Source organism: Tursiops truncatus, chromosome 9, assembly GCF_011762595.2.
Source record: "Tursiops truncatus isolate mTurTru1 chromosome 9, mTurTru1.mat.Y, whole genome shotgun sequence".
Classification (NCBI taxonomy): domain Eukaryota; kingdom Metazoa; phylum Chordata; class Mammalia; order Artiodactyla; family Delphinidae; genus Tursiops; species Tursiops truncatus.
This window is the reverse complement of record NC_047042.1, coordinates 31,062,259-31,073,716: the sequence shown is the minus strand read 5'-3', so window position 1 is coordinate 31,073,716 and position 11,458 is coordinate 31,062,259. Positions and strand designations below refer to the sequence as shown.

Sequence of the window (11,458 nt, the reverse complement as noted above, 5' to 3'; positions counted from 1 at the left end):
TTTGGGGGTCTTAATGGTCTTAAAAAAAAATAGAGAGAGAGAGAGGAAATCACTTCTTTTTTCTTCATCTTCCACTTAACTTTCAACAAAACATGGAGTCTCCTTTCTTCAGAGGAAAAATGACTGGGAGACCAGCTGACCACTGCCATGGTAGTCTGGCTCATTCATAAGCAAGACTCCACGTGGACGGCCTGACAGAGCTGAGCTGGAAGACTTTTCTCCAAGGCAGAGACCCCAAGCCTAGAAACGTTACAAAGAGCAAGTGCTAATTGCAGGATTACTATGCTCCAGGGATTTTTCACACTTCATCTCTCTCAGTCTTCACCACAGCAATGTGGGAAGAACTATTATTATCCCAGTTTTATAGATGAGCAACCAAGGGCACAGATCCTTGGGGTTTCTTAGCCAGGGTCAAACAGCAAGTGGCAGAGCCGGGCTTTAAACGCGAGCTGTGTGAACTCAAGAGTCCGTGCTCTGCCATGTGCCTACCCATAGGGATTCGCCTAGGTGGCATCTAGACAATGGGAAATTGCAGTGTGTATATCTTTGTGCACAAGTGTGTGTATGTCTACACTACACGATAATGTAAATACAGAGGTGAGTACCTAGGTAGCAAAGAAAACCTTACCCAGATTAGGGTACCAGAGGATTTAGCTGAAAACACCGTGGGTCAGGTGCTACCTCTGGGGAGAGAAGCTGGAAAGGAAGGAGACTTACTTTTCCCTGTATGCCCTGATGTTCTGTTCAAACATTTTATCAGGCACATGTACTTCCTATTTTAAAAACTTTTAATTGAAAAGAAAACTCTGTATGTTGTTGAGTCGCTAAGTCTTTGAAATTTACTGAGTCGTATTTTCTAAAAAATAGAAAAGTGAGAAGAAGCAGTCCCGCACTACAGAGGCCTAGCACACGCATCGCAGGGGAGCCGGAGAGGTGGCTTCGTTCAGTGCAGGAGGCTTGGCTGCGGGTGTCTGAGTTGCTCAAGACCCAAGAGCACTAAAAGCGAAACCATTCGGCCAACCTCTCCCATTTTCATTTTCAAACTCAAAACCCTGCTACCACCACCGCAGAACCTGCCTCTCTGTTTAGAAAGTCAGCGAAAGAATGAATGACCTCACTTTCCCCAACAGGCAGGTCCCAACATGTTGTGCGCAAAACAAAACTTGAGTAAATCGATTCATATTTTAAATACCCTGGCTGAGGTCCTTGTTTTAGCAATCCTGACAAGATCCTCTTTGCAAAGCAAAGAAGCTGATTGTGATGTTAACACTGTGTTATGTAAACAAAAAAAAATTTTTTTTTTTTTTTTTTTGGTGCCATACAAGGGTCCTAGTCTCAGCCTGGAACCGATCTTCTGAGCTGTCTGGGTGTTCCGGAGACTGGTGGGGCACCCTGGTATAGACTCCATTTGCATGAAACCAAGGACCCTCTTGTAAGGACTGAGGAAGCCCGTTCAAGTTCAACCCAAATTGGAAGGCTGAGGCATTGGAGGGGAAGCCTGATTCCGAACCTAGAACACTGTTCTACAAGTAGATTCTTCTCAGCCGCTTCTGGATTCAAATCAAGTCATACAGCAGGGGGGTGCTATGAACACAAGATCCAGAAAATGCCACAAGGTCCTCCTTTGACATCCCATCAAAGAGGTGAGTAGTGTTCTCCCCACTTCTGCCCTGAACCCGGTGTGTGTGTCAGTAAATTGAGGACTCCAACAGACCGAGAACCCGCCCAGGGTCCTCGGGGCTCCCCATGGGAGCAGGGTCACCCTGTGGCCAGTGGAGCGACAAGACAACCCCCATGGCACAGAGATCAAAGTCTTCATGGGGAGGATCCCCAAAAGGCCACTGGGGAGTGAGCAGGGCTATCGCTGACCTGGCCAAAGTGAGCTGGAGCAGGTGAGGAGGAAGACGGCAGATGCCACGTGGTGGCGAAAACGAGTCATTTACGTATGCACCCACACTGCACCTGGAGACTCCTAGCGACTAGTGCACGAGATTTGGGGGCAGTCAGGCGGTTCAGCCACAGCTGGTCACGGCGAGAGCCCAGGAAAAAAGTACTGCAGAGGGCTCGCAGTATCTTATTTGTAACCCCAGGCCGGTGGGCTGTGCGGTGGTCTGAGGAAACTCATCTCAGGTTTTTTACAAACACCAATAAACTGGAATACTAAATCCCAGCCAGTTAATCTGGTAATTAAAGTATTTTTTAACCATAGTCAGCCTTAGCTTCCACCCCCGCCCCACCCCCCTGCCACCCCGCGTAAAACTTCGTGCATGATTTCAGCTTTACTTTCCTTCTCAAGACATGCCGATGTGCTGAGTCACTAAAAAAAAAAAAAAAAAAAACAGAAAGTAAAGGAAGAGTGATCCAGCTTCTGAGGACTAGCCTTGGTAATGACTTTTTTTCCCCTGGTTGTGATTCCTGTGATGCTAAAGGACGTCACATTGCACAATCTTAATAAGGTTTCCAATCAGCCCCACCCGCTCTGGTCCCACCCCCATCCTCCAACAAAGATTTATCAAATGTGGGATTTTCCCATGAGTCTCAATATTAGAGTTTCAACCCCCAATAAATATGAGACCGGGGATGTCTGAGGTTCAGTCTGCCCTCGAGCCCACCAGGAACGAGGAAGAGAGCTCCATTTGCCCTCCAGGAACCCAGCTATGAACTCCCTCTCCACAAGTAAGTGAAGGAAATCCCTCGCCCTGGAACTGGCTGGCAGCCGTGCTGGGCCAGGGAGGCGGTGTGTATCCGCTGCCCCGAGGGCTGGCGGGCGGCCAGCAGCCAGAAGCACAGCTCCCCCAGCGGTGCGGTCTGCTCACTGGCTGCTCTCCCTTCCCTCCGGCACAGTCGCCTTCTCCCTGGGGCTGCTCCTGGTGACGGCTACTGCTTTCCCTACCCCGGGACCCCTGGGAGAAGATTTCAAAGATGATACCACTTCAGACAGACTACTCCTCACCTCTCCAGACAAAACTGAAGCTCTCATTAAGTACATCCTCGGCAAAATCTCCGCAATGAGAAAGGAGGTACGTAGGCTTGCCTGAGGGTGATGGAGGGCCTGTGTGGGCATCTACTTCCTTGCCCTTGGATGTGGACGGGGGCTCCTGCACTGGGAGGTCTTTGCTGGGTTTGGAGGCAATTTGGATTTGAAGCCAAAGGGGCAGACGGTGTCCTGTAATTTCTCCTCTGCTGCTGGTCCCAGGTAGTTCCTTTTTCTCTTGGAGAATCTACAGTGGGGCTGGGACCCATGCTCCCTGGCCCATTCTCAGCTCCACGCTTGGTGTGAGCTGAAGGCTACACTGCCTCTCAGGACTTCCTTTTCCACAACCAAAAAATAAGGTCTGTCAATCTTTTTCGTGTTTCGGACTTTGGGAGGATTAAAAATCACCACCTGAAATGACTGTACAGCTTCTCAGGGCAGTCACAGTTCTTTTAGGTGACGCCAGCTCAGTGGTTAGGGATTCCCCAAAGTCATTCTGGCATATAAAATGCATACCTGATAGCCCACTGAAGTGGCAAAATCGTAGGTACGTTAAAGCAGCTCCCAAGCTGTAAATGTAAGGTAGTTTGGCTCTGCTTTGGTAGAAAGGAAAGAATACTGGAGAGGGGATTGGGAGCCCCAAATCTAGTTCTGGTTCTGCTGAACAAGCTTTGTGATCTTGGGCAAATTCTCTACCAACTCTGGGACCCATCTGTAAAATTATGGAATTGGACTAGATGATCTGAAAGGTCCTTCCAGCTGGGACATTCTATGGCTCAAATTATATTCACCCAATTATCATCAAAATTCCTGTTACTTATTAAGTACCTACTATGTGCCAGGCACTTTATATAGATATTGTGTCTTATCCTCACAGTAAACTTACAGGGGAGGTATTTCATTATCCCCAACTTGGAGAGATAGGGACACTGAGACTTGGAATAGGTCATAAACGTGAAGTCACAGGTGAGGCTCGAATTGAACCCAAGTGTGCTCATCTCCTGTAGACCCTGCTTGCCTGGAGGCTAATGGATCGTGACTTCACTTTTCTTAGAGAGCTTCCTGGCCATGAGGGCCAGAGGGCATCAGCCCTCTAGTGGTGTTTGCTTTAGGGGCACTTATACGATAACGGTTCTGATATTCTTTCCCAGATGTGTGAGAAGTATGACAAGTGTGAAAACAGCAAGGAGGCACTGGCAGAAAACAACCTGAACCTTCCAAAAATGGCAGAAAAAGACGGATGCTTCCAATCTGGGTTCAATCAGGTACGAATGCAATACGTTCACTTTTAGCTACTCCTTAGTAAAAAGTTCTCCCTCTTGCATGCAGTGTCTGTACACATATAGACCAGGCAGGTAATCAAGAAGGGGATAAACGTGAAGAGCATCATGTAAATTTCATGAGGAGGCCAACTTAAACGCTATTAAAGGCAACTTATTTTTGAACGACTTGGTCAGAGATAGCCCCTCTGTGCTGGAATTTTCACAACAGTCAAATGTTAGGAAACCCCACAGGTCTAGCTAGTTTATCCTGCGTAAGTTGGTCCAGGGACCTTTCTCCTCTTTGGCTGCCCTTGGCAGGATCCAGGCCTGCCCTCCCTGCTGAGGTCATTCTCTATACCCTTCTCCTGCCAGACAGTGGCATAACCTCCACTGACTTCTGATTATTTCATAAAAGGAGGTTTCAGCCCTTTTATTTCAAAAAAGGAGCTTTCCGCCCGACATTGACAAGGGCAGGAGTGCAGCCAGAGGGAAGAGCACTATGGACAGAATCAGAGGAAGGCCCCTTGCCACAATCTAGCATCTACTGGGCTTTGGGGAAAATGAAGCGGTGCCTCTCACTGTCCAGATATTTTAAATGGGGCAGCTGATGCTCTCCTTAAACAACAGATCTCAAAACATGAGACATGATGCTTTGAGCATCCAAGTGTGATCCTGGAGCACTGCAGCTTCAGCATCACGTCTCAAAACATGATGCTTAAGAAGTACTGGAAGTTCCCTGGAGGGGCAGACGGAGAAGTTATTGAATTAGAGCAATTTTAACTTTTAAAGTCGATTACGTCTTCCTAGCAATAACCAGTTTTCCCACCATCTTTCCTCTTAGGAGACTTGCTTGATGAGAATCACCACCGGCCTTCTGGAGTATCAGATCTACCTGGACTACCTCCAGAATGAGTATGAGGGTGATAAGGGAAGCATCGAGGCTGTGCAGATTAGCAGCAAAGCACTGGCCCAGATCCTGAGGCAAAAGGTGGGTGTCTTCTCATCCCTTCACTTGGCTCAAAGAAAGCAGCCTAGACAACTCGGCAGTGCAGCGCCAATTCAAAAGAGATGGCCATGTGTGACGGAAAGGATCTGAGAAATATTTCCTGATAGTTAAAACTTTTTCTTTTTGCTCTCTTCTGCAAAAGACATCAATAGCTGTATTTAAAACTCTGTTAAATGGGGAGGGTTTTAACATCAACTTCTAAGAGCTTAAGAAATAAGAAAAAAATACCTGTAGAGGCAGAAGGAAGCACATTCAACCTCACATAGTGATCCTCATAACAGAACAAAGAGCACAACAATTATTTTAATATTGCCAATTGACATTCGTGTTATTACGGTAGTTTCAACTCCTTTCCCTTACTCTTCTGCCAAAGAGTTAATGCAGAGAAATGGCTAAAGGCTGAAAGAGCAGGTACCAAGAGTTTTGGTCACTACCAGCGAGCCATTCAAATGCCACATGGTGGAGGCCTGATGGCACAATTTGTGGATGAGCCAAAGTGCAAAGAGAAGGGCCCTGGACCGAGAGGCAGGCACATGGGTGCTAATCCTGCCTCTGCCTTTTCTAAACCAGGGCTAAACCAGGTTGCCCTAAACCAGGGCTTCTCCCACTTTAAGGTGCACACGAGCTTCCTGGAGGATCTTGTTACAATGCAGAGTCTGATTCAGCAGGTCTGGGGTGAGACCTGAGACTCACATTTCTAACAAGGTTCTGGTGAGGCTGCAGTGCTCCAGGATCACACTTGGAGGTGCAAGGCCTTCCACAATTACTTAGCTCCATGTGAGTGGGTCCATTGAAAGGTGTTGCCCAGTCCTCTTCAAGCCCTCAGAGCAGTGGACTCTTAACAGATGCAGGATGAATGGGTGAGACCAAAACCAGAGAAAAGTATTAGAGTTCCCCGAAGAACCTATTAAAATGCCTTTAACTCAAAGTTCTTCATTTATCTATTGAATTCCGACTACGCGCCAGGCATTGTTTAGGATAACAGAAGACACGTAAGATACTATGGCTACCCACGGAATGCTTAAGGTCTAACGGAGACAGAGCAGCAAAAAGATTAGAGCTCAGCTGCTGTGAGCGGGTCCTAAGCTCTGTGGGCTCAGAGGAGAGGCACCTCCCCCTATCTGGGCAAGCCAAGGCAGGTGGCCCCAATCCGCTCCTTCACCCCAATTTGAACATCTTCCCACAGGCCAGAGTATCTCTCCACTGCAAAAGATCTGTCCGGTATTTAAACAATTCCTTTTGTTTTCTGTTCCCTTCAGGTCAAGAATCCAGATGAAGTAACCACCCCTGACCCAACCACAAATGCCAGCCTGATGAATAATCTGCAGTCGCAGAATGATGACTGGATGAAGAACACAAAGATTATCCTCATCCTGCGAAGCCTTGAGAACTTCCTGCAGTTCAGCCTGAGGGCTATTCGGATCAAGTAGCTGGGCACCTAAGATTGCTGTAGTTCATGGGCATTCCCTCCTCTTGTCAGAAACCTGTCCACTGGGCACATAACTTATGTTGTTCTCTATGAAGAACTAAAAGTATGAGCGTTAGGACACTATTTTAATTATTTATAATTTATTGATATTTAAATATGTGATATCGAGTTAATTTATGTAAGTGATATTTATATTTTTATGAAGTGCCTCTTGAAATATTTTATGTACTTGTTTTGAAAAAGTAACGTAAAAATGGCTATGCGGCTTGAATACCCTTGCTGTTTCGGAGCCAGATCATTTCTTGGAATGTGTAGGCTTACCTCATAAAAAAATGCTAACTTATACGTATTTTTAAAAGAAATATTTATATTGTATTTATATAATGTTTAAACTGTTTTTATACCAATAAAGGCCTTTTTAAAAAATATTAGCAACTAAACCTTTGTGTGTCCTGTGAAGCTTAGTATAAACTAGTTTCCATCGCTACCACCACCACTAAAAAAAAAGGTGCAGTCACCTGGAGAAAGATATGATTGGACACGGACTGAATGTCAGGCACCAAGCTAAATGCGTTGCATGCATCATATGTAAGCCTTGCATTTGCATATTTTTCTCTGGATGTGGGGGAGTGATTCCCTCAGTCACCAGCTGGAAGGTAAACCACAGATTTGAAATCCAGGTCTACCTGCCTCCAGGCTCCCTACTCTTCACCTTTAGGTCACACTACCCCCCAGGGAACTGACAGATGATGTAGAAAATCCCAAGAGGATATGCGGAATACATTTAAAGATGCAATCAAAAGCCTTTAACATGGTGCAACCACTTGCAGAAGACACAGCAATGTGCAAGTTTCCAAATAATAACTAGAATTTCCACCTCTCTCCTCTGGGTTCCTCAAACACTGCACAGACCTGTCCATCATAGCACCGACCACATTGTATCACATCTTAAAATGGGTTGATTTTTCTTTCCAGCCAGCATGGGGTTCCTCAAGAAGGCAGACTCTATTGTATTCATCTTTGCATCTGGAGCCCATGGCCCAGAATCCGAACATAGGAGGCCCCAATAAACCCTTGCTGAATGAAGAAACCACAAATAAATAATCAAATCTAAGACACGTCCGTTCTTAAGGATACATGCTGTTGGTCAATGAGTGGGGAAATTACAAGTACTGTGCACTTATGAATCTTTATCTTAAGGAAAAACTAGCAAGACTTGGGAAGAAATATTCTAAGACCTTCCAGAGGAGGCAGCAACTAGTCGGCGCCTGTGTACCTCCCTCCGTTTTCTTTCCCACCAGCAACATTCCCTGTCTGCCTTCTCCTCTCACGCCCGCTGAGAGTGGTGGTGAGAGAGACAATCTGGGTAAGTGCACGTGGCCCTGCGTCCCACATCAATGCTATGTTGGGAATTTGGCAAAGATTTCCCCTTTTAAGCCCCAGCCATATAAAAGTTCTGTCTTCTAATAAAGCTTTCCCCACCCTAACCACCACGGATGTCTTCCTCCAGGGGAGGAGTTCTGCTGAGCAAGGGAAAGTCCACAGGGGTCAAAAACTGAGAGGTGTCAAGCAAGAGAAGAACCACATACTCTGTTTTCTAGAAACCATGCATCACAAGCGGGCATCCCAAAATTAGAGCCAAATCAAAGAACAAAGAGAAGTAGCAGTCAGCCAACACATCCATTCTTCAAACGAGAATGTTTGGAGCACCATATATGTCAGGTGATGCTGGGGATGCGTGGGTGAACACGTAGACATGTTTGTTCGTGTTGTTTACGCTACGGCAGGAAGACAGACGTTGAATAAAGTATGTAAATGTGGTGAAGTTTACAAAAGAGAAATGTGAGGCACACAGAGAACCTATACTAGGGGCCCCAGTAGCAGAGGGACCTAACTAAGCCTGGGGAGGGCAGTCATGGAGGCTTAATTGAGGAGGAGAAGTTTGGGCTGAGATGTGAAAGACATGTGGCGTTAGCCAGGCCAAGATGGGTGGGAAGAGAATTCCAGTCCGAGGGAACAGCACGTGCAACGGTTTGAACCAACAAAGAGCACACTATGGTTGAGACCATGAAAAGTACATTATGTCCAGGGCATAAAGAATGAGAAGCAGGGTAGTTGACAGTGGATGGAGAGGGAGCCTGGGACCAGAATATCGACAGCATCAGAAGCCATATTAATATAAAGCCATATTAATATCAAAATATAATTTATAAAAGCCATATAAATTTGGAATTTATCCCATTTGTGGTGAGAAGGCATTGACAGATTTTAAGGAGTAGAATGACATCTGGGATTTACATTTTAACATGATCACTCAAGTTGCAGCGTGGGGAATGGATGGGAAAGAGGCTGGAAGAGAATGTTGGAGGAACATACCAGAGGCCTTCATTGTAGTCCAGGGAGGAGATGAATTAGGATGGTGATAATGCCTAGAGGAGAGAAGACAATGGCAGTCATTGGCAAAAGATAGCTAGGAGCTAGTTCAGTAGGATCTGGTGATTGTTCACCAAGATTCAGGAATTCTAGAGGACGCTGAAGCTTTGAGAGAGGGAAGAGGTAGGAGTTAAATGGAGAATCCAGAGAATTTTGGATTTGAGAGTTTTCATTTATTCATTTATTCAAATATTCTCTGAGATTCTGCAATGGGCCAGATTCTCTGCCAGGCCCTGGGGATATAATGGTTAATAAAACAGACTAGGTCTCTGCTCTCAGGGAACTTACAGTCTAGGGAAAACAATTTAAAGAAATAACTCCTATGCTGTATGCTAAGTATGTGTGCTACCATCATAAGTAGGTAGCCCTCGGCCTCAAAAGACTTATAAATAAGATTTTTGCAGATGTAATCAAGATAAGATGAAGTCATTTGGGTGGGCCTTATAAGAATGAAAGGACACAGAGAGACACATAGGGGAGAAGTCTATGTGAAGAGGGAGGCAGACATTGGAGAGGTGCATCTATAAACCAAGGATCACCAAGGACTGCTGACGACCACCAGAAGAGGCAAGAAAGGGTCCTCTCCTAGAGCCTTCAGAAAGCATGGTCCTACTCACACCCTGACTGCAGACATCTATCCTCCAAAACTGTGAGAGAATAAATTCCTATTGTTTTAAGCCACACAGTTTGTGGTAATTTGTTATAGAAGTACTAGGAAACTAATAACAGCTCCTAGACAGCACACAATAGAAGAGTCTAATCTAAAATAGAGGGTTCAGGAAAAGCTTCCCAGAATAAAAGACAATTAAGTTTATACTAAAAGAATGTATAGGATTCAGCCACTTGGACAGGAAGGAAAGGTGTTTCAAGCAGTGAGCACAGCATGTGCAAAGGCTCAGAGGTTGGAGAGAACATGTTAGAGGAACTGAAGAACTTGTACATAGCTGAAGCAGTAGAGAAGTAGTAGAAATGAAGCAGAAGCAATAGGGTCTAAATTATAAAGGAGCATGAAGGATGGATTAAATTAAAATGTTAACATAACAGAAAGATAAAGAGCAATTTTCTTAGAAAGAGTTTTTGATTTGGGGTTTTTTTGGTTTGTTTGCTTTGGGTTTTTATTTATTGATTTTTAATATTTATTTATTTATTTATTTGGCTGCACGGGATCTTCATCACCACATGCAGGATCTTCATTTCGGCACGCGGGATCTTTTCAGTTGTAGCATGCAGGATCTAGTTCCCTGACCGGGGATCGAACCCAGGCCCCCTGCATTGGGAGCAAGGAGTCTTAACCACTGGACCTCCAGGGAAGTCCCTGCTTGTTTTTTAAATGTTGAGGGACTTTTCATCATCTTCTGGCGGCATGGGGTAAAGAGGCTTCAGTCCAGAGGTAGTATAGAGGATATCTAGAAGAGATCTAGTTTTCTGTAGTGGGTTCCAGCAACACGGCAAACAGTACTAGAGAGGTGAGAGGCAAGAAAGAGAGAAGGTGAGAAGGCACACCCCAAGGTATGACTTAAGAACTTCAGACACTGTGATATCTAATATCAAATTTTCATTTATCTTCTCCTTTACTCATAAACCTTCAGTGAGCTTTATTCACCAACATAAAGCAAATATATGGCAGCCTTGTGCTAGCCCAGCTCTGAAGAATGAAGGGAGGCTCCTGTCCACCTTACGGGCTAAAATGGACAATGGAAGGTTGAAAACACAGGGAGATTCAGTGAAGTGATCAAGGAGAAACCAAAGAGTTGAAAGCAAGAAGGGACAGGCAGCAATCAGGACATGTAAGACCCCACCAAGAAAATCAAGAATAAAAAATAATAATTTTTAAAATCAAGAACACTCAGGAAAATTTGGGAGAAGTTTGAATTCCCTGTAGTTGGCTTGGGATGGGGATACTGGTTATAATATTTGGATGCTAAAGGAAAGGATGATCTCCAAAGGCTAGGGGCTTGAGACACGTAGGTTATACTATGAAAATAACCCCAAATCTGCAAGAGAGAAAGCTGGTAGGAAGGCAGCAGTCCAGATTCCACTCCTGATGAAATTCTGAGTTTCTATTTGGGTTAAGAATAGAGAGGAAGAGATAAATGAACCCATATAAATAGACTAATAATAAGACTAACTATAGACTGGGAATTCCCTGGGGGTCCAGTGGTTAGGACTCAGTGCTTTCACTGCAGGGGCCTGGGTTCGATCCCTGGTCTGGGAAATAGGCTCCCACAAGCCGCGCAGCACAGCCAAAAAAAAAAAAAAAAAAGACTAAGAATAGACTAATAATAATGATGATAATAATAATCTGTTATTGAGCACTTACTGTGCACCAAGCACAGTTCAATGTATGTATTATT

The 11,458-nt window shown here is 45.0% G+C and overlaps 1 protein-coding gene across 2 annotated transcripts; it reads left to right on the top strand.

The window, feature by feature from the left end:
* The first annotated feature begins 1,537 nt into the window (after positions 1-1,537).
* On the top strand, positions 1,538-7,111 carry IL6 (interleukin 6). 2 transcript variants are annotated; one of them, XM_073809637.1, is made up of 5 exons: positions 1,538-1,643; positions 2,845-3,020; positions 4,126-4,239; positions 5,078-5,224; positions 6,502-7,111. In XM_073809637.1, exons 1-5 carry the CDS (start codon positions 1,607-1,609, stop codon positions 6,670-6,672), a joined length of 645 nt encoding a protein of 214 aa, XP_073665738.1. In that variant the 5' UTR covers positions 1,538-1,606; the 3' UTR covers positions 6,673-7,111. The 2 variants fall into 2 exon arrangements, with proteins under 2 accessions (XP_073665738.1, XP_004330334.1); XM_004330286.4 differs by lacking the exon at positions 1,538-1,643 and adding an exon at positions 2,547-2,676.
* The last annotated feature ends 4,347 nt before the right edge of the window (positions 7,112-11,458 follow it).

What these genes read in the sequence shown, in the direction of transcription:
- IL6 (XM_073809637.1), top strand. Translation starts at nt 1,607, where the DNA reads ATGCCACAAGGTCCTCCTTTGACATCCCATCAAAGAG. An exon ending in TCTCCGCAATGAGAAAGGAG is followed by an intron (nt 3,021 to 4,125) that starts GTACGTAGGCTT and finishes ATTCTTTCCCAG; the next exon opens with ATGTGTGAGAAGTATGACAA. An exon ending in CCCAGATCCTGAGGCAAAAG is followed by an intron (nt 5,225 to 6,501) that starts GTGGGTGTCTTC and finishes TGTTCCCTTCAG; the next exon opens with GTCAAGAATCCAGATGAAGT.